Source organism: Macrobrachium nipponense, chromosome 16 (assembly GCF_015104395.2).
Source record: "Macrobrachium nipponense isolate FS-2020 chromosome 16, ASM1510439v2, whole genome shotgun sequence".
NCBI lineage: Eukaryota > Metazoa > Arthropoda > Malacostraca > Decapoda > Palaemonidae > Macrobrachium > Macrobrachium nipponense.
The window spans coordinates 2435253-2458516 of NC_087209.1; the positions used below are offsets into that span (position 1 = coordinate 2435253).

The 23264-nt window shown below is 37.9% G+C and overlaps 1 protein-coding gene across 1 annotated transcript in view; it reads right to left on the reverse strand.

Moving 5' to 3' along the window:
• Positions 1-1130: 1130 nt before the first annotated feature.
• The window catches only part of LOC135195519 (insulin receptor-like), a 55089-nt gene continuing 32955 nt past the window's right edge, over positions 1131-23264 (reverse strand). The window contains 18 exon segments of the mRNA XM_064221757.1: positions 1131-4297; positions 5126-5344; positions 6201-6386; positions 7246-7382; positions 9109-9280; positions 10638-10779; positions 12584-12741; positions 12744-12814; positions 14001-14160; positions 14459-14555; positions 14593-14645; positions 16279-16640; positions 17897-17984; positions 19746-19813; positions 20184-20249; positions 20952-21091; positions 22018-22249; positions 22845-23009. Coding sequence (XP_064077827.1) covers positions 4142-4297; positions 5126-5344; positions 6201-6386; positions 7246-7382; positions 9109-9280; positions 10638-10779; positions 12584-12741; positions 12744-12814; positions 14001-14160; positions 14459-14555; positions 14593-14645; positions 16279-16640; positions 17897-17984; positions 19746-19813; positions 20184-20249; positions 20952-21091; positions 22018-22249; positions 22845-23009 — 2672 coding nt within the window. The 3' untranslated portion in view covers positions 1131-4141.

Here is a 23264-nt window from a genome sequence, read left to right on the forward strand (position 1 = left end):
CTTAATCATTTTTTAATGAAATATTATATAAAAAATTAATCATTAATGAATATAACAATAGCCACTAACTAGTCATACGATATGATTTGGTTATATTGCTAACTCATATTGAGTGAATCATTAAATATACAGATAACAGGAAATGTCAAACTGAACTTTTTCAGAATTGTCATGACATGCCCCATGTATATCTGTTCATTTCATATAGTTACTACCTTTCTTTATTTGTTTATTTGTATGGTGCTTTTACGTTGCATGGAACCAGTGGTTATTCAGCAGCGGGACCAACGGCTTTACTTGACTAACGAACCACGTCGAGAGTGAACTTCTATCCTTTCTTTATTTGGTTCAAATGTGTATCATATTTATATATACTATCCATTCCGTAATGTTTGCGTATTGTTTGGAACTGTATATAGTTTTGAATGTTAAATTTTCATATCATGCCAGTCAGGTAAAATATCAGATGGATGCTTTACAGTTGTTTTGCTTAGGAATCGAATAAAATTCATTCCTCCACGAGTTTCAAAATGTTTCCACAAATGTAATTATTTTTAGTCACCTTTCCTATGACGCCCACCCAACAATATCTTTGCCCCGAGTTGGGGCCCCCCCTCTTTTTGAGGGGTAGAATCGCCACTGTGCAGGAGGAGGGTTGATTTGACATTTCTCCCCTACCCTCCCGATCCCCTACCTACTCAGGCCCCATCCGGGAGGACAAACAAGTATGATCACTCGGATTTCGTTATTATTGATTATTGCAAAATAAAACATTAATTCTTTAATTTTCCATTTTTCATGTCCTATATTATTATTAGTATTTATCTTTTACCGAAAGGTCTGCATTTACCTTTTACCGAGATTTGCCTTTTAACGAATAATCTGTATTTACCTTTTACCGACAGATCTCTCTGCATTTACCTTTTACAGAGAGATTTGCCTTTTAACGAATAATCTCAATATTTACCTTTTACCGAGCGATCTCTGCATTTGTCTTTCACCGAGAGATCTCTGCATTCACCTTTTACCGAAAGATCTCTGTATTTAACTTTTTACCGAGAGATCTCTGCATCTACCTTTTATCGAAAGAATTCCTGAAATGAATATAAATGGACAAAAGTAAAAGGACCTTGGACATATCTTTATTGTTTTAATACGTAGCGTAAAATGACACTCTTACATAGACTAAGATTTACCTTAGTTTATTCAGGTACCTTACTAAAGAACCATGTAAACAAAAATATATAAAATAAAAAAAAATTAGCCTGACAATTCTGTCACATTCATCCTTTCAAGTCAATGCATCAGAAGCGTGATTACGTTTCATAGCAAATGGTTAATAATCTCTGCCTTATTGCAGGTATACATAAGGCGAGAATCTCCCGTAATCAAAAGCGAGCGAAGATTTATTAACCACACGCAATCACAGTGAAGATGGGATTACGGTAAGAAGAAGAAGTAGTTAACAAAGAATGAGTGACGTCTGCATTAGACTTGGCTGAGATCAAGGTAATTAACGTTGTGAACTACTGCAGATATGAAACGAGCAAGGGCGTAGCCAGGCCCTTGGTTGTAGGGGTTGAGATTTGGTTGGGAGGTTGGGGGGGGGCCGGGGTTGTAACTTATCGTCATGAAAATTAGATTATCTTTTTCATGAATCGCTGCTACTGAATTCCCGCTGGGATCTAAATACAGAGCACCTGCTGTATCCTGATCAATTTCATGATTATCATCATTTGTAACAACTAGAGCTTAGTTGGGGGCTGGTATAGAAACGCCCATCCACAAACCTGGCCCCACCCTGGCTACGCCCCGGGAGCGACTCAAAAGGGCCGTTAAAAATTAAAAACAGCAAGACACCATCAAGTCCACTGATCAATGATGATTTCCTGCAGCTCCAAAGCAAGATACTCCTGTCATTAAAACACTTCGATAATAAATGGGCAAACATTGACGACTAAATATATCAAAACGATATACTAGTACATGATTAGGGTAATCATATTCAACATACACTGAAACAAGGAGCCTTTTTTGTACACACGTATGTCTAAGGAAAAATATTCCTGAGACAAACTGGAATATCAAATTTCATGACAAAGCCCAAGCGCTGGGACCTATGAAGTCATTCAGCGCTGGAAACAAAGGTTTGAAAGGTGTAACAGGAGGAAAACCTCACAGCTGCACTCTTAAACTACAGTTATGAGAGGTTGGAAAGCAAGATGGAAGAGAGAGAATATGAACGGAGGTACAGTAAAAGGAATGAAAGGGGTTGCAGCTAGGGACCTAAGGGATGCTGCAAAGGACCTGAAGTAAGGGATATTCATTGGACATAAAATTCAAAGACATTGAAAACCAAATATCCCGTCAATCGCAAGGATTCATTTCTAAGGAAATAACATTCAGTAAACACATTTTAATATATGACATTTTAGGAAGCTCAAGTCTTTATCATGAGTCGAGTCTCTCTGGGATACTTTCAAGCGCATTCAGTTTAATACATAAATGCTCATGCGCAGTCATGAGCCCAGCCACCTAGATTAATCCTTAATGGCTTTTCATAGAAGTTCTGAGTACTGTCTAAAATATACACATTGCGATAATATCTTTTAAAATTCTTTTTTCCCTTGTGTATATTTTAGAACAGTTTAAGAAAAATCTACATTTTTTTTAAATTTTCACCTGACAGAACTTCAACTAGATTTTCTTTCAAAACGATAAATATCGATTTCTTAGTGAACTTAAGTATAATTTTTGTATACAGATATGAAAAAACCAATATTGGAAATGTTTTAGAAATGCTGCTCCCTTTAAGAGACTTTCTTTCACGTTTTTTTTGGAAATTTTGCCTCCCCTCAGCCTCACTTCTGACCTCCATAATGAAAAAGCAATGTTGGAAAATTATTTACTTTAAATTCGAAATCGAAGGGCGATTATTTTGCAAGGATTTGACCTCTCTGATGAATCGACCATCGAAGTCCTTTCCTTCTTCGAAAGGTTGAGTAAAAATATCCAAGAAATCTACCATAAAAAGAAAAACCAAACTTCAAATTTGTCACACTGTAAATGTCACCGAGAAAGAATTAACTCGGATATTAAAACCAAACATAGAATTTTGAGGCTGCTCACAAGAAACAAGTACCTCAACACCCACAAAATACACAGAAAGGGAAGTTTACAAGAACACCCACAAAAATCAAGCTGATTAATATTCATAAAATTCAAAGCAATAAACAGAATGACATTCTGTCCTCACATACACGATGCTAAATTCACAATACAACATGAAGGCATAAGTGAACATTTTCATTATCCGGTAAGTCTCATAAAACACCAATACTCATATTTTTCCCCCGGAGTAATAATACATAAACATCGAATAAGTCGTGTACCAAGAACAGAGAAAAAAATTTTTCGCATTCCACGCTGAAGTATATAGGCTACTGTGAGTGATTCAACACCAGTGCTAGAAGATATTCATTCGGCAACCTGTGAGTTATTCATCATCGATGCTAAAAGATAATTATTTATCAACATCAAATTGCTCTGATGGAAAGTGGTTCGCGAGAAACTCCCTCGTGCAACTATAGATCAGCCACTAAAAAATAAAAAAATAAAAATTAAAAGTACTAAATGAAATGTACAATAAGAATGATAAATTTATAATCTTAGTTCATGCTCTACATCATTATTTACGTCTATGGCTTAATAAACATATTTTGGTAATGTCCTCTTTCTGTATGCAAGCATATAACCAAAATAATCTTAACAGATAAGTTGTAATGCCAATTTCAATGCTCTTTTGACAAAACCTCTTTAGATAATGGTGTTTGTGTTTAGCTGGGCGGGTTAAACTTACTAAATCTTAATGATAACAATGCCCTCCTAATCCGCCTCTCGTTTACTTATAACTAAGACCAACTCTTTCCAGTTTATTTCGTCCCTCTTTCTCTCAGAGGCTTCCTTCGCAGGGGATTTCCCTAAAGAGTCCTATATCCCTCGCAGGGGATTTCCCTAAAGAGTCCTACATCCCTCGCGGAGGTCTCTTCCCTCAGTACGTCCATCTGTCTCTCCTTCAAGACTCATCCCGTGCGTGTGTCCTTCAAGGGGACTCATACTTCCTCCTGAAGGGCCTCCTTCTCTACGCAAAGGAAATGGGCTTGTGGTAGAGCAGCTGGTAGGACGTGTCCTTCGTGGGAGTCAGGCGGATTCCCATGCCCTTGGGGTTGCCGTTGATGCACGACAAGGATCCGCAAGACATCCGTTTGTTGTAGTGCTCGTCCGGCGTCAGACACACCTGTCATCGGTAAGGTTTCTGAGCTATTTGGTAACAATGGAGACAATAAGACATGTCGTCAACATGTCTGCAACTTATAAACAAGTTGAAAACAAGTCAACGCCCAGGCCTAACAAGTACTGCATACGAAAAAGCATCACTGGCCCAAGGTCTGTTCTCCACTAATGGTTCTTGACTTGTTTCCAACTTGTGTGTACATGCAACAAATGCGAGTTTATGACGTTCAACTGTGGCGTGAACATAACCTTACAGGAAATAATTTCGCCATTTATTGTGCTGTAGAAATTTTCAAAGCTAGAAAAGATTTGTTTGCTATATGAAAGGAGAAAGCTAGTTCGAAGAGCTCTGATTTCATGGCAAGAGCCTGTGCAAGCTCAAAAATTGAAAACTGATGCTACTTTAAGAGGGTAATATCCTATACATCCTGACTTCCTGATCTGCAATGTAGTTTCTTTATACACCATTATATCTATATGTCTGTTAATTTATAGTTCATTTGACCTCTCGTCTAAAGTTTTCCATTTGGCACATACAAGCAGTCTATTCTGAGGCTGCTTGCCTTACAATTAATAATTATAAGACTAAATTAACTGACAAATAAATCATTAAAGAAGTAAATAACTAAATTTTATTTACTTCTTTATGATTTATTTGTCATTTAAATCATTAAAGAAGTAAATAACTAAATTTTATTTACTTCTTTAATTATTTATTTGTCAGTTAATTTAGTCTTGTTCAATGCGGTTTACCTGAATGAAAAATTCTATATTACGTTTACAAAGCCTTCCTTTTTCGAAGGGGCGCTCTCTGAAGAGTGCCAAGTCTCACCTGGTCATCCTCGGTGTTGTGCAGGGAGTGAGGAATGGAACTGGAGAAGGAGTGGTCGCCCTCGATGTCGTCTTCATTCTCTTCGTCCTTCTCCTCCCCGTCCTCCTCGAGGCTCGGGTCCAGGGAGCCACTGGCAATGAACCCCTCGTCGTTGTCCTCTGTGCTCTCAGAGTCGCAGCCGTTGGATTTGTGGAAGAAGGACACCCTCTCCATGAATTCCTTCAAGGGAGAAACAGTGCCAAGTATATGATTAATGAAGGACAGAGGGTTATTAGGAGGAAGCAAACTGAGAGCCTAAGATTTGTGGCAGAGAAATGACCTCTTCCAGGTACTCTGGAACGAAGGAAAAAACGATGGGTTAATTTTTTATATAAAGGGATACTTTCCAGCTGTTTCTGGATGAGAAAAAAAGGGGGAAAGACTCCTAAATAGCCGCATGGATTGACCACGCTTCCCTACATGGCTTCTGATGACACTAAGCACAGGTAATTGTAGTAAATTGTTTACTAAAAGGTACATTTAAGATCATCCCCCAAAATGCAATTGGCTGAAAATGCCTTTTAGAGAAAAATTGATCAAATGCAAAGAAAATTCACTCTAGCTCTGCTCCCCACGGCTAAAAGTCACAAAACCTACGAGACCTGGATGATAGTCTCTTAGGGTGCGAGCACAATACAGTAAAAAAAGTCGTAACCACATGTTGCCAAGTTATTACATACATACTATCACAGACATGTTGAGAAGAAGATGAAGACTTATTGACAGTCCTAACTATAGTTCATGTGGTTACCCAGCACTATAGCAAAAGGTTCAATCTCCATCTACGGTCGTTGACTACTTATGAACCTATTGATATGTATGAAATAAGTCGCCGACATGTTTGACACATTCTCTGTATAGTAGACGCGCCCTCGGATACACGAAACTTCCGGCTCACAAAAAAAAAATAATAAAAATAAAAAAAATATAAAATAAATAAATAAAAAATAAAAAAACCTGAACGCTTGAAATGAAAGAGAAGCGGAAAAGACGAACGTGGAAAACGGCCACTGAAAAAGGACCCCCAAAAACCTACCAAGTACTCCGGCACCGCCCTCGGCAGGAGAATCCTGATGAGCTGAATGAACGTCGGCCTCTCCTTGGGCTCCCTCCTCCAGCACTGGTTCATGATGGCGTACATGAAGTCCGGGCAAGGGGCCGGCTGCTCCAGGCGGAGGGTCCCGGCAATCACCTTCTCATGCACCTGCTGGTTCTCGTATCCCTGGGGGAGAGAAGTGGAGAGTCAGGTGGGTTGTTAATCTCTCCGTCAGGTAGTTCCTCTATCAGATTTCAGCAGAAAATGTTCACAAAGTAGATTAGCATATTGTGTGTTACGTCTTATGCCGAATATTCCATTAATAGCATATTATTATTATTATTATTATTATTATTATTATTATTATTATTATTATTATTATTATTGAAAACTATGCAGAACAACCACGTTCTTTAGAGAAGATGATACGATAAGACCCTCATCTTCAAGTGCAAATCTCGATAAATCATTAAAAATCTTTAAGTTTTACTTAAAATCCTTAAACTTTACTTAAAACTTTTAGGCTTTGCTTGAATTCCTTAAGCTTTATGAGAATTCCTGACAATGAGGACAGTAATCTTTGGAGACCTGCAGGAGTTTGAGTGTATTTAAAACAAAATATACCAAGACTGACACTTCTACAAGAAAAGGGTCTTATCTTATCGTAATTGTTATTGTTCTTGCGTTATCTTTCCTATTCCACATTAATGGCTGTACCTTATGAATCTTAAAACTATTATTATTATAATTTTTATTTTTCTTCAGTCTGTTGTTATTACTGACATCCAGATATATAAACAAAATCATTAGAATAGTAATTTATTATTATTATCATCGCCCATCATATCAAACATCTATACTTACAATATTAATAACAATAATATTATAACTGATATCATGATAATATTATGTGATTTCAGCCCTCCTGTAACACCTGTCAACCCTCTAACTGTCAAAATCCGCTCCAGCACCGGATGAACCTCACAGACCCCAGTGCTTGGCGCCATCGGCTTAGCTGATAAATCCTACACTCGACCTCGGTTACCTGATAAGGCTGAAGTCCTCGGGCGTAGATCTCCCACAGGAGGACGCCGTAGCTCCACACATCCGAGCGGGAAGTGTAGCGGCCGAACTCAAGAGCCTCGGGCGCCAGCCAGCGGACAGGCAACACCGCTTCCCCTCCTGAAGGAGGAGTAAAGTTTGAGTTTTTTGGATTTAGCATGTCTTGATATCTTCCGGATGCTCTTGTGAGACGTGGTACTTTGAGAATGCCATGTCTTATGTGCTATTCTAAAATGGTATTTTTAAAACGCCATTTATTTCAAAAATAGTATTAGGCGATATTTCAAGGATGGTATTTTAACAGACGTGATATTTTAATGATGGTATTTTATAAGACGTGATATTTTATTGATGGTATTTTATAAGACATGATGTTTTAATGATGGTATTTTAGATGATGTTTTCAGGTGGTATAAGACATGATGGCTTGAGGATGGTATTTCATAAGACATGATGTTTTAATGATAGTATTTCATAAGGCATGATGTTTTAATGATAACATTTCATAAGGCATGATGTTTTAATGATAGTATTTCATAAGACATGATGTTGTAAGGATGGTATTTTATAAGACATGATATTTTAAGAATGGTACTTTTTAAGACATTACATTTTAAGGACCGTATTTCATAAGACAAGATGTTTTGAGGATGGTATTTTGTAAGTCATATTTATTTGTTGTTGTTGTTGTTAATGTTTTTATTGGGGGAGTAGGAAAGGTCTATGGAAGAGCCTAAAAAGGTCTGAAAAGGGTGTTTTGCGTTGAGTTAAAGATACAGGAATTTTAGGATAAGATATTTATGATTTATTTATTTGAAGGGAAATGTAAAAAATAAATAATGTGTGTGTGTGTGTGTTAAACAGTACAGAAAAACTATTTCTAATAAAATGTAGCGTATTTGTTTTCATTTTCGCTGTTGAAACAAGGCTCTATTTGACCGTAGATTTTGGCAAATTTTAATTCAAATTAAAAGTTAGGAATATAATGTTTACAACTTAGGCGTGAGGGAGAAATCTCCCCCCGAGTAAACTGGAGGTCGGATCATGCCTTGTTAACATAAATTTTTGTTTGTTTGATCAACATTATCACCTGTGACACAACGAACCGACATAAATAATGAAGTCTAGGTGTCACTAGCTATGCACACAGGTGAACAACGTAAAAACAATGGCTTCCAGAGACTAATACGCATCAACACCTAAATAAATAAGTAAGTTACCCACACTAGTGAACAGATAAAAAAATGCATAAGCATATAAATAAATAAGTTACCGATTGCCCACACGAGTAAATAAATAAATGAGTTACTCACACGAGTAAATAAATATATAAGTTACCCACACGAGTGAACAAATAAATACATACATAAGCGTTTAAATAAATAAATAAGTTACCCACATGAGGGAACAAATAAAAAAAAATACATAAGCAATTAAATAAAGAAGTTACCCACACGAGAGAATAAATATATTAATAAGTTACCCACACGAGTAAATATATAAATAAGTTACCCATACGAGTGAACAAATATAAAATGCACAAGAAAATAGTGAACAAATAAAAAAATGCAGAAGCAAATAAATAAAATGAACAAATACAAAAAGGTTAACCACACAAGTGGTTGCCCTTTCAACTTCCCCAAGAGACCGCTCATGCTTTTTTTTTTTTTTTTCTTTTTTTGTATGGAACCAGCGGTTATTCAGCAACGGGACCAACGGCTTTACGTGACTTCAAGACCACGTCGAGAGTGCAACTTCTATCACCAGAAATACACATCTCTCACTCCTCAATGGAATGGTCGAGAATCGAACACCATACCAACCATGCCACTGAGGCGCTACTCACGCTTTTTGTAGTAGTCGTTGGCCAGGAGGCGCGTCAGACCGAAGTCGCCGATCTTGAGCGTGAGGTTGGCGTCCAGCATGCAGTTGCGAGCTGCCAAGTCCCTGTGCACGAGTTTCTTGGCGGCCAGGTAGGCCATGCCGTCGGCCGCCTCGATGGCCATCTCAATCATTTTCTGGAAGGACAGGATGGAAATTGACGTCTCGAGAAAGAGTAGAAGAATAGGCATCATAGATGGATAGAAATTGAGGTCTTAAGAAAAAGTATAAGAATAGCGTCATAGATGACGTCTCGAGAAAGAATGGAAGAATAGGCGACATAGGTGATTGTTGGTTCAATCGTCAATTTATTAATGCTGTGAAACAGAAAAAAATAATAAAATAAAACAAATAAAATAAAATAAAATAACCTGTATCTCTCTACAAATGTTTCAGGATAGACTAGGTTAGAATATACAAAATGTCAATTTATTAGTGTTGTGAAACAGCAAAAAAAAAATAAAATAAAAAATCAATAATAATAACTAATAATAAATAATATATAATCATATAAATTTAAATTCAAAATAATGTTTCAGAATAGAATAGATTAGAATATACAGAATGTAATTGATTAGTGTTGTGAACAAAAAAAAAAAAAGAATAATAATAAACTAATTAATAATAATAATAATAAATAATAATAATAATAATATAAATAATAAATAAATAAATAAAAACTAAAATAAATATTGTTTCAGAATAGAATACATTAGAATATACATAATGTTTAATTTATTAGTGTTGTGAAACAGCAAAAAGAATAATAATAATAATAATAATAATAATAATAATAATAATAATAACTAATAATAAATAAATTAATTAATTAAATAAATTAATTAATTAATTAATTAATAAAACAATGTTTCAGAATAAAAGAATAGATTAGAATATACAGAATTTAGGTCAAATCTGTTGTTGTATATCTTCGTTTAACCAGACCACTGAGATGGTTAACAGCTCCCCTAGGGCTGCCCCGAAGGATTAGATTTTATTTACGCGGCTAGGAACCAACTGGTTACCTAGCAACGGGACCTACAGCTTATTGTGGGATCCGAACCACAATATATCGAGAAATGAATTTCTAATAACCAGAAACAAATTCTTTGGGTTCCACGTTGGCAGAGCAGGGAATCGAACTCGCGACTACTGAATCGGTCACAGGCCACACACTGGGACCTATAAGGGCTATTCAATGCTGAAAGTGAAACTGACAGTAAAAAGGTTTGAAAGGCGTAATGGGAGACAAGCCTCGCAGTAGCACTTATGAATCAATTGTTAAGAGAGGGTGGAAACTCTGATGGAAGAGAGAGAATATGAAAGGAGGTACAGTAAAAGGGACGAAAGGGGTTGCAGCTAGGGGCCGAAGACACGCTGCAAAGAACCTCAAGTAATGCACTGACGGCACTAACCCCCTATAGGGAACAAGAAGAAGAAAGCAAGAATGGAAGAAAGGGAATATGAATATGAAAGCAAGAACAGCTAGCTAACCTGGGGTTTGATCGTGCCTCCTTCCTCCGAGAGCAGGAACGTCCTCAGGTCCCCTCGTTCCATCAGCTCCATCACTATGTAGATGGAAGGCTTCGTCGTCATGACGCCCACCAGGGGAACTATGAAATGCGAGTTGATGTCCCTTTTTGGAGAAAAAGAAATAATAAAATGATAATAATAAAAAGTAATAAAAAACGAAAACATTAAAGTAAAAATAATAAAAATAAAAATAAAACACAAAATATTAAAGTTTCACTCAGGAAAATACTTTAATATGCATGAGATGAAAAAGGATTAATAAAATGATAATAATAAAAAGTAATAAAAAATTAAAACATTAAAAAATAGTAAAAATAAAATAAAAATACAAAAATATTTAAGTTTCACTCAGGAAAATACTTTAATATGCATGAGATGAAAAATGATTAATAAAATTATAATAATAAAAAGTAATAACAAATTAAAACATTAAAAAATAGTAAAAATAAAAACTAAAATACAAAAAATATTTAGTTTCACTCAGGAAAATACTTTAATATGCATGAGATGAAAAAGGATGAATAATGATAATAATAAAAAGTAATAACAAATTAAAACATAAAAAATAGTAAAAATAAAACTAAAAATACAAAAATATTTAAGTTCACTCAGGAAAATACTTTAATATGCATGAGATGAAAAGGGATTAATAAAATTATAATAATAAAAAGTAATTAAAAATAAAAATATTAAAATATTAAAGAATAATAAAAATTAAACTAAAACACAAAAAAATTAAATTTTCACTCAGGAAAATACTTTAATATGCATGAGATGAAAAAGAAATGATAAAATGATAATAATAAAACGTAATAAAAAATGAAAACATTAAAAAAAAAAATAAAAATAAAAATAAAATAAAAATAATTAAAGTTTCACCCAGGAAAATATTTTAATGTGCATGAGATGAAAAATGAATAATAAAATGATAATACTAAAAAGTAATAAAAAATAAAAAGAATACATATTAAATAATAAAATAAAAATAAAATAAAAAATCAAAATAACTAATAAAATGGTTAAATTAATATTAAAAAGAATACAATATTAAATAAAATAAAATAAAATAAAATATTAAAAATAAAAATAATAAAATGGATAAATTACTATTAAAAAGAAAATAAACACAATAAAAATTTACTAAGAGGTCTGATGGCCCTAATCTCAAAAGATGGTATTTTTAATCTGTCAAAAACGGGTAAATAGGATATTTCAGTCACTTAACAAATAATCTAAATATGAATTTGACTGTTGAAATATATAGCATTTCATAAGTTTTGAAGTTCTTCATTATAGAAGGTTAAATGTGTGTGTTTCATCATTTTGATCATTCTAAGCTATGTAAAACAAAATCGAGATCATATAAATGGGAAACAGTTCAAAACCTTTACTCTATTATTTGGAAAACATCCAATTCTTGTGGAAGGTACATTGGATATTATTATCTCTAATAAAAAAAAGTGGGTCTTATTAAATTAATTATGATCTTTAAACGAAAACATACCAAAATGCTGAAACTAAGGACGTTAAAAACTTATGAAATTTAAATGAGAAACATCACAAAATGCTGAAACTAAGGACGTTAAAAACTTATGAAATTTAAATGAGAAACATTACAAAATGCTGAAACTAATGATGTTAAACGTATGAACTTCGAATGAGAAACATCACTAAATGCTGACACTAATGACGTTAACACTGATCAATTTAAATTAGAGACATCACAAAATGCTGAAACTAATGATGTGACACGTATGAACTTCAAATGAAATATTAATAAATGCTGACACTAATGACGTTAACCTTGAGCAATGTAAATTAGAAACATCACAAAATGCTGAGCCAATGACGTCACGTCGAACATTTGAGAAGCATTACTAAACACTTAGAAAAACGCCACCACTCACTGCATATGATGCACCTCCTCCAAGGCGCATTTGGCTTCGTTGAGCTTATCTGGCTTATTGAGGTCCTTGATGGCGACCTTCTTCGCGTTGCCCGAAGGATCCTTGAGCACCCCTTGGTACACCACCCCGAAGTAGCCTTTGCCCAGCTTCTTGTCGAGAGGGCGATCTCCAGGTCCTTCGGGTGGATGATGTACTTGTCGTTGATTTTGCAGCGCGCGCAGCCCAGGAGCTCTGGTAAAAAAGGAAGCACGAAGTGCTGAGTTGAGCTGAATACAGAATCTAGGCCAGAGGCCAAGCACTGGGACCTATGAGGTCATTCAGCGCTGAAATGGAAACTTGACAGTATAAATGGTTTGAAAGGTGTAACAGGAGGAAAACCTCAATGCAGTTGCACTATGAATCAAGTGTTAGGAGAGGGTGGAAAGTCAGATGAAGAAAGAGAATGTGAAAGGAGGTACAGTAAAAGGAATCGAAAGTGGTTGCAGCTAGGGGCCGAAGACCCACTGTTGCAAAGAACCTTAAGTAATGCCAACAGTGCACCGCATGAGGTCCACTGACGGCACTACCCCTCTACCGGGGAGGCACAAAGTAGTAACTGCTGAAGCAACATTTGTGTTTATGTAAATGAATGACTGTGTAAATCACTATAGTAGATTCACACCAACCGTGCATTTGATGTCTAGGCCAGTCCCTTACAACGCTCCTGATTGGCTGTTGATAAGCCAATCACAGGGCTGGAAACTCTCAGTCTCTCTCGAGAGAGAGACTGAGAGTTTCCAGCCCTGCCATTGGCTTACCAACAGCCAATCAGGAGCGTCGTAAGGGACGGGCCTCGACATCAGATGCACTGTTGATGTGAATCTACTATAGCTCTTTATTTAATTGGTAGAATAATACCTGACTTCATTGACGTGGTCAGTCATATAGGTTTCGTCGTCTACGCTAATTTTTAAACAAATACACTCAGGTCCAGTTTTCTCAGAAAATTTTCTTTAAACTGGTCTGTTGGCACTGTAAGAATCGATCTTATATTTTCATTGATATAAATGTTATTAACAACCATCTTCATCAGTTGTTTGTGAACTGTAAGAGTTAAATCTAGGCTTGCATTTCTTGACCTCAAACAGTAGAGTTTTAACTTGCTCTTTGAATGAAAACCTGAACAACTACTGCTTTCTGATCTACTATCTCAGTTTCGTTTTAAGATACCTTCCTTCTCCATGAACAAATCATATATTTAATTTCATACAGTCGAACTTTGGCAATCTCTGCCTACTTATACCTCCAGCCTCTCACAACTTTTCTTATCTTTCTTTGCGAGGCGGTTAAACCTAAGCTTTCTTCCTCCTTGTTCCTCTCCACTGTTCTCTCCAAGCCTGAGCAAGTAAAACACTGAATATTCTCAAAGTCCCCTTACCTCCATACTGCCTGTTGATCGTGACGACACAGCGTTCCTCAAGGACAGCGCCCAGCCTCCGTTTTCTGTACCAGAGGTGGAACTTCATGATGCACACCCCGACCATGACCCCCCCCATCAGGGGACCCACGATTATCCAGACCAGGTACGGATCACCAATCTGTGGCACATCGAAGAGTCATTAGATTTCAGAGGATGAAAGCCTTGGTTCGTATGAACTCTCTCTCTCTCTCATTCATATTAGAACAATGTCAGTATAGTTTCAGCAACGGGACCAACGGCTTTACGTGACTTCCGAACCACGTCGAGAGTGAACTTCTATCACCAGAAATACACATCTCTCACACCTCAATGGAATGGCCGAGAATCGGCCTCGCGGCCACCGAGGTAATACGCCAACACCATACCGACCACGCCACTGAGGCCCTTTACGTCATGACTAAAAGGGAAAGACTTACTCGTATCATTTCGGTCGTGAATGGGCCGTCGCCACCTTCAGATCGCAGCTTGATAGAAATGTTGTAGCTTCCTGGCGCGAACCCTTTCAAAGTTCCCCTGTTTGCGAGTGTTAAAAGCCCCTTTCCTTTGTTGCCCTTGGCCCCCCTCCTTCCCCTCGGAAATACAGCGAGGTCCGAATTCCTTCCTCTGCTCAAAGATACAGGTCAGATTATACTTGGCATTTTCCAGGCGTTCATATTCATCCACATTATTTCATAGAAAATCAAATACGAATAACACTGATTTATGTGCCATGGGTGGATAATGAATAACATAAAACTGTTTGTTGGTAATATTTGGAGAATTCTTTACAGATGGAAACAACTCCATAAACTGTGTAAAAGTAACCCTTTTCCAACACTGACATATCACTTTATTTTAGGGAAACGTTTACCATCCATTGACACCCAAGTCCCAAAGTCTACTCTTTACTATCCTGGATTTTGCCCTGTTCAGAGTCGAAAGTGATTTTGTCTACATCAAAATTCTACTGTGATTGTCTACTGACGTCAAGTTAGAACTCCTTAGAGATAATCATTATGGCATAATGAATCGAAGTCAAAGCTCCATAAGATTCAGATGAGGTTATCACTGCTGATCTGACCAGTGTTGTTTGTTTTGTGCTTTCACGTTGCATGGAACCAGTGGTTATTCAGCAACGGGACCAACGGCTTTACGTGACTTCCGAACCACGTCGAGAGTGAACTTCTATCAGCAGAAATACACATCTCTCACTCCTCAACGGAATGGCCGAGAATCGAACCCGCGACCACCGAGGTGGGACGCTAATACCATACCAACCACGCCGATGAGGCGCTACCAGTATTGTGCCTTTCCCAGATGCCCACTCACTACAGAGGTTTGTTTACTTGGTAAAGTAGGCTAGTATACAAGTCTGGAATATCAGAATGTTGATATCCAAAAGATTTATCGAAGCACATAACAAATAACTAGAGCAAACATTATTGCTTGGACAAAGGACTTAAAGTGTGGATACTGAATAAAGCCACTTTTCAAGAAGCTCTTAATAAAGTAACTCGAATTACCAGGACTTTCTTCTACGACAGAACTTTAATGGATCTTTTCCCTAACTTTCGTCCTTCCTGGCTAATATGACCCTAAATCTCATTCTTCAAGAAAATGATAAGTGCCCCATTAACCTTCCCCCGTCTCTCTCTAGTTCCGTGATCTTAAACTAGGGGGGGCGGCCCTCCCCAGAAGCTTCCAAGGGGGGTGCAAGAAGGGTTGTCAGACGGTGCCTATCATTTTTCAATTTGTGACGTTAATTAAAAAATTGTCAAATACGTTATCATGGCTTCCATAAGTTTTTTAATGATTATCTCAAAACATGCCAAAAATTCAAAATGTACGTCAATTTCCATTTCAAATCTTGTTTATAAATAGTATACAAGTGAACAACATATTGTTTATAGTTTATAGCTGGCAAAATTTTCAGGAGTAGGGGGGCGTGGGATCTATACATAATGCACAGGGGGGTGGGGGGGCCCGCAGGGCAAAAAAAAGTTTTAAAACCACTGCTCTAGTCCCAGCAATCGTAGCTTGTTTGTATGGTGTTTTTACGTTGCATGGACCCAGTGGTTATTCAGCAACGGGACCAACGGCTTGACGTGACTTCCGAACCACGTCGAGAGTGAACTTCTAGCACCAGAAATACACATCTCTGACCCCTTAGTGGATTGTCCGAGAATCGAACTGGCGGCCAACGAGGTGGCACGCCAACACCAATTCAGAAAATGGACAAATTAACGATAAAACCGACCTCTCCGGCATCCGTGTCAACGACGTCGATGATGTAATACCGGGGCTTGCCGTTCGGATTGGTGGGAGGCGTCCAGCTCAGCACGAGATTCTTCTTGTAATGGGAACTGTAGGGTTCCTCAGCCACGGGGTCTATGGCAGGAAGAGAGAGGTTGTAGTAGTTCGCGTGGCACTTACGGGACACCGCCGGTTTGGCGACCTTCTCTACCCCTTCTTTCCGTAGGAGGCCTCCTCCTCCGACTCTTCCAGCTGCTGCTGATTCTGCTGCCGCGTGCTGTCGTTCCCGCCTTCGTCTGGTCCTCCGCCATCTTTCCTGGTCCCCCTCCAGCATGATCTCGAAGTTCGTGATGGTGTCCACTTGCGCTGGAAGACATGGTAGTGAGGGCGAACGTTGTCTGTAACTCGTAGAGGAAATGTTACGGTCTAAAAGGTTAAAATGCTAATCTCCTATGATTTTATTCTAAAGGCAGTTAGAGATAATTTTCCTATGATTTTCTTATAAAGGCAGTTAGAGATTATTTTCCTAAGAGTTTATTCTAAAAGCAGTTAGAGATCATTTTCTTATGATTTTCTTATAAAGGCAGTTAGAGACTACTTTCCTATGATTTTATTCTAAAGACAGTTAGAGACTATTTTTCTATGATTTTATTCTAAAGGCAATGACAGACTATTTTCTTATGAGATTATTTTCAAGGTAGTTAGAGACTATTTTCCTAAGAGTTTATTCTAAAGGCAGTTAGATATTTTTATTTTTCTTATTTTATTCTACAGACAATGAGACTAATTTCCTACGAGTTTATTCTAAAGGCAATGAGAGACTATTTTCCTATTATTTTCCTATAAAGGCAGTTAAAGGTTATTTTCCTATTCTTCCAAAGGAACTTACGTAAATGCCCACGCAAACAACACAGAATTCCGTATTCTGGACGTCACAGGGATTAGGGACAGATCTAACCAGTTAACCCTGGAGTTACAAACTGCCAAAACAACAAGCGAGCATCTGTCTATTAAATTCAGCTTCTTAAGTTGTCTTGAAAGATCAAAGAGTAACAAGTGAACCTTTCTTTTAAAGTCCCTTTGTCGTGAAAGTATTGTTGGGATAGAATATAGTGTTTAGGCCGAAGACCTAACACTGGGACCTATGAGGTCATTCAGAGCTGGAAAGGAAATTGAGAATAGGTATGCTTGAAAGGTTCAACAGGAGGAAAACCTCTCAGCTGCATTATGAATCAATTCTTAGGAGAGGATGGAAAGTAAGATGGAAGAAAGAGAATATGAAGGAGGTACAGCAAAAGGAAAGAAAGGGGTTGCTGCTAGGGACTGAAGGACGCCGTAAAGAACCTTCAGTAATGCCTACAGTGCTGCGTGCGAGGTGCACTGACGTCACTAGCCTCCTAACGGGACCATGTTGAGTCTCCTTTACTGGAGACATAAATATGACACCAAACATTTAACTTAAAATTAAATATGACACCAGAACATTTAACTTACCATTAAATATGACACCAAAACAGTTAGCTTAGGATTAAATATGACACCAAAACATTTAGCTTAGGATTAAATATGACACCAAAACATTTGACTTACGATTAAATATGACACCAAAACATTTAACTTACGATCAGCCATTGTTTTGTAGGTGCATACGGTCGGGCTGTTACAGAGAAAGTTCTGGTCTTGGTCTATATTACAGGCACTAATGGAGATCTGAAATGCAAAACACTTCTTGGTGAAAAGGTAGAGAGACTGTGACGCAAATATCTTACACGTATTTATCGCAACCCTATGACTGCCACGCTGTCGAACTTCTTAGAAGTTCCAGATGCCTCTTATTCCTCAGTGCTGGCCTCTAGAACAGCCACCCTGGTTTTTGTGCAATCAGGACCTCAAAATTCAAACGAAGATGCAATACATTGCTACCCTGAAAGTCATTCTCCTTGTACTTTCAATATTTATATTTTTGTCTATATATTCATTTCGTTAATTTATCTGTGTTCTCTAATAACTGATCTCTTCTTTCTGCATTTCCTGTAATCTCCTGAACACCATATTCTTTGGAAGCTTGAATTTCAAGTCAAGGACCCCTGCAAGCCTGTTCCATATGAATAAGGTTCATTTCTTGAATAATAATAATAATAATAATAATAATAATAATAATAATAATAATAATAATAATAATAATAATATGAAGCGCCGTGGCAGAGTGGGTTAGGTCGTCAATGGACTGATTAATTAAGTTAACAACATTGGGGCTGGTCATCGTTGGATGGGTGACCGCTCTCCTCGGCGTTGATTCCTTGGGAAAGGATCTTTACCATAATTTCCTCAGTCTACTCAGCTGTAAATGAGTACCTATCCCTGATGGGTAGGGTCCAGCTATGGGTTAAATAGCAAAACTCAGCAATGATGGAAAGAAATGAAGGAATAAACGACAACGACGTAAATGGAACCTTCTGGCAACAGAGGAGCTTCGTCCGGGCAACCAGGTAGTTCAACCCAATTGAAGGGGAAGACGGTCAGGTACTTGGAGGTCGTCATCCAGCAACTGATCACCACAACGACAGTAATCAACAGCCTGAGATTGGAGCTACAGAGCAAAAAGGAAGAAATGGGCAAGAGAAGAAAATAAGGAAATATGGAGATGCTACATCAGAAGCAACCCGACGGAGAGAGGATATAGAAGAAGATTGGTCAACATCTGGAATGAGAGGAATAACACCCCCCAAACAGAGCAGAGGCTGGCAGACCAAGTAAGAACATAAAGAAAAAGAACTGGCTCTCCCCAACAGAAAGAGAAGAACTGGAAAGGGAAATGTCACAACGACAACGAATTACACGAAGACGAACTGAGAGACGATGCCACAGAAGACGACAGGGACGATGAGGTATCAAACAACGACACACGAAGAAACACCGACGAAGTAACAGAGAGGACGGAATGGGTAGAAAAGATAGACAATGGATGGAGCCAGATACAGAGAGAACAAAGATCCTTCCATGAAAGCCTACAACACCAAGAAATTAAAGGGAGAAAACAAGTGATAATAATAATAATAATAATAATAATAATAAAATAATAATAATAACAATAATAATAATAATGATATAGCTGTTTCAACGGTATTTAATTTATATAGAATCTTCTTAATTCTACTGCCCTCAGAGAAGGCCTCCTTAATAATAATAATAATAATAAATATTCTTGACATTTTATATATAAGACATTGATAATTTTAGAGTAATTTCACTCAAGAACAACTAAAATTTCTGTAAATATCAAGCTAAGGATCTATAGCCCTTGCCAGGGAGGTGGCAGTAAATATCCACTTCTGATATCATTGTAACCAGTGGTGGGTGCTGAGCGCGGGCATCCACCAATCGCGGTTGAGCTCGATGATGTCAGATGAGGACATTTACCGTCAGCTCAAAATGATAATAATAATAAATAAATAAATAGTGGTAGCTCACCTCATAGTCAGTAAAATGGCACAAGCCGGTCAGGGTGTAGAAGTTATCCCTGGTGATCAGTTTATCTGCTGGGTAAAAACAAACAAAGATATACAGAACCTAATTTAGCAGAGTCCTTTTGGGAAACAAAAACAATATTAAATTCTGAATGTAACTTTCATTATCTTTTCATGCTGTGGTAGTAATCAGTAATCTGTTCAGTTTGTACAAGATAACTCTTATTGGCTTGTTTTCAGTAATGTATTATGAAGGTGAAATATATATATACATATATATATATATATATATAATAAGAATCTCATGTTACTTTTGGGTTAACATCTGGCTTTAAAAAAGCATAATTGGCAACTCCTCAATATTAAAGGGAAGGAAGACAATACCAGTAGCACATAAATTCCAACCCACTATTCAGCTCGAATTAATGAATGGTAACTTTACCTTTCAAATGGTGACCATCTTGCTGTGGGTCCTTTTTGGTCGGTTTGTCGACAGTGCTCCGCGACTCTGTAAAGAGAAAAGTCCTGGTGATAACCATTTCCTTTCCTTAAAGCTGATTCTTCGTTGCTAGAGATTTATCTGCATTCTATAAATGATTCACTATAACCATTTCAACCAGTTTCATATGATAAAACTTAACTATCCTAATATGATTTAGCCACTACCAGCTACATCCTAAAACAAGATTAATGACAACCATTTTAATAACTTTCACATGATTAACCACAACCATCCTCATATGATGAACCTCAACCAGCTTCATCCTGTGATTGACCTCAACCTGCTTCATCCTGTGATTGACCTCAACTATCCTAATATGATAAACCTTCATCTCAACCAGCTCCATCCTGTGATTAACTTCAACGAGTTTCCTGTGATTAACCTCAACCATCCTAATATTATCAACCTTCATCCTATGGCTGACCTGAACCAGCTTCATTCTACAATTAATCTTAACAGCTTCAACCTGTGATAAACTTAACCAGCTTCATCCTATGGTTAACCTCAACCATCCTAATATTATATCAGCCTTCATCTTATGCTTAACCATAATCAGCTTCATCGTGTGATTAACCTCAACGAACTTCAGCCTATGGTTAACCACAACTACCTTCTTCCTGTGATTAACCTCAACCAGCATCATCCTAACATGTTTAATGACAACCATTACGACCAGCAGCTTCACGTGATGAACCCCAACCAACCTACCTGTCTCCGTCATCACAAAGGACTGTGTCGAAGCCTCAGTGGTCGGAGGGACGGTGGTGATCGGACCAAAAGTTCGACTGCCCTTCTTCTGGGTGGGTGACCTTGTCGTCGTGGCATTGGGAGGTTTCGAGTCGTTTTCGCTGGAGGCGCGGCCAAGATTTTGGTAGTCGTAGGTATTGCATGGTGGGGGAGAGAAAATGTATCATCAGGAATTTTGCTCAGGTATAAGAAGGACATAATAAGACTGCAGATGTAGAGTTCTGTATCAGTTACACATTTACTTTTAATATTTCCATAATGCAGCTGCTTCTTCTATCTGCCAAACTTCAGTTGGGGGCATGGGGCAAGAGACGCCCCAACCCCTACCTCAGAGCACCCCATATGTCCCATTGTGGCTACCCCCAATAATGCTATACTAGGTAAAGTGGATAATCTTTAAAGATTTCTTTATTAGTCTTCAAAAATATGTTTTAATGGGATTGTATACGTGTATAAAAGAACCTGGACAAAATAAAATGTCTGACTTTGGAATGTTATCCAGATTGCTCTAGTAAAATCTATCATCCATTAGGAATGATTTTTATTCATCAAAACGGCGACAGAAGTTCAAAAAGTACTAAAAATGAGGCTCGGGATTTGCCCAGTGACAGAAGTTCAGAAATGACTAAAAAAGAAGAACTATCTCAAGCCACAAAATACTAGTAGATTCACATCACATCAACAGTGAATTTGATGTTTAGGCCAGTCCCATACGACGCTCCTAATTGGCTGTTGATAAGCCAATGACAGGGCTGGAAACTCTCAGTCTCTCGAGAGAGACCACATAGGCAGGATGTATGTTCCACCGCTCCTGAGGGATAAGTGGAACATACATCCTGCCGATGTGAACTCTCGAGAGAGACCGAGAGCTTCCATCCCTGTGATTGGCTTATCAGCAGCCAATCAACAGCGTCGTAAGGGACGGGTCTAGACATCAAATGCACGGTTGATGTGAATCTGCTATACTACATCTCCGCATTTCTAAAGGGAAATCTAACTTCAAGAGACAAGCATATTCATCACGTACATCTTAGCGTAGAGAACGTTGTCCAGGTAATCCTCGAAAGCTATCGTGAACTGGCGATCGTTCTTGATGCTCGCAAAATACAGCTGGTTCTGATCTTGGCAGGAGCAACATTTCATGTCCGCCTCGGCAGAGATCTGGGCCTTGACTGACGACGAAGACGTGGCATTGGCTTTTCCCGCGGGCGCCGAAAGGGACTGGTAAGACTCCGATGGAATCCTGTCCTTAAAAGAGGCTGAAGAATAAAAATACAAAGCTTTGACTATGACCTCGAATGGAATTTGATTGGAATATAAAAAGATTTAGGCCAAAGGCAAACCGCGGGGACCTCTCAGATCATTTGATGCTTGGAAATAATGTCGAAACAATTGTTAGGAGAGGGTAGACAGTAAAATAGAATACAAACGGTATAGTAAAGGAAAGGAGAGGGGTTGCAGCTAGGGGCAGAAGAGGCGCTGCAAAGAAACTACTAAAGCCTTCTAATTATTTTTCTTGGGGAACAACTCTCTATCGCGAGAGCATGTCTAATGTTCTAAGGGGTCCACAATAATAAAAAAAAATGTTGAGAGTTCGTGTATAATTTAAAAACACTTTACAAAGCTTTCGAACCCTTCCCTGAGTTCATCTTCAGTCCATTCTATATTATTGTGGACCCCTTCGAAAATTATTTTTGTGTTAGGAATAGAGTAGCATTTAGGGCAAAGGCCAAACGTGTGGGACCTATGCGGACTAGGGGCCGAAGGCGGGCTGGAAAGAGGTGAAGTAATGCCTACAGTGTACCGCATGTGATGCATTGATGGGGGAAAATCATAGTAAGAACTTCAACTCACGGATGCTGCAGGAGGGTTCCCGCTGGTGGGTGACCTCCGTCGCTTCCTTGTACGTTATTTGGTAATGGCTGAAGTTCCCGTTGATTTCCGAGGGACTCCTCCACTCCAAGGTCAAGCTGTAAGCAGTGCGATGCTTCCTGGTGACGTCCCACACGTTGGAGGGGTCTGCAGTGGGAAGGGTAACCAGTATATTTGAGTTTCACCTTCTGGAGGGCAAATGTCATGAGAGCAAGGTACATCACGTGAGAGTCGAATTTCTATAATTTTTTTAAAAGTTAAATCATGCTAGAAAACTGGGACAGGAAAAAGAATTCCAAACAGTGCAAGTCAATATTATGGGTGACTTTTCCAAGCGGTTGAACTGTGTTATGTGCACGTTCAACGAAGAAAATAGTAAGCAGTAATATATTACGCATAATA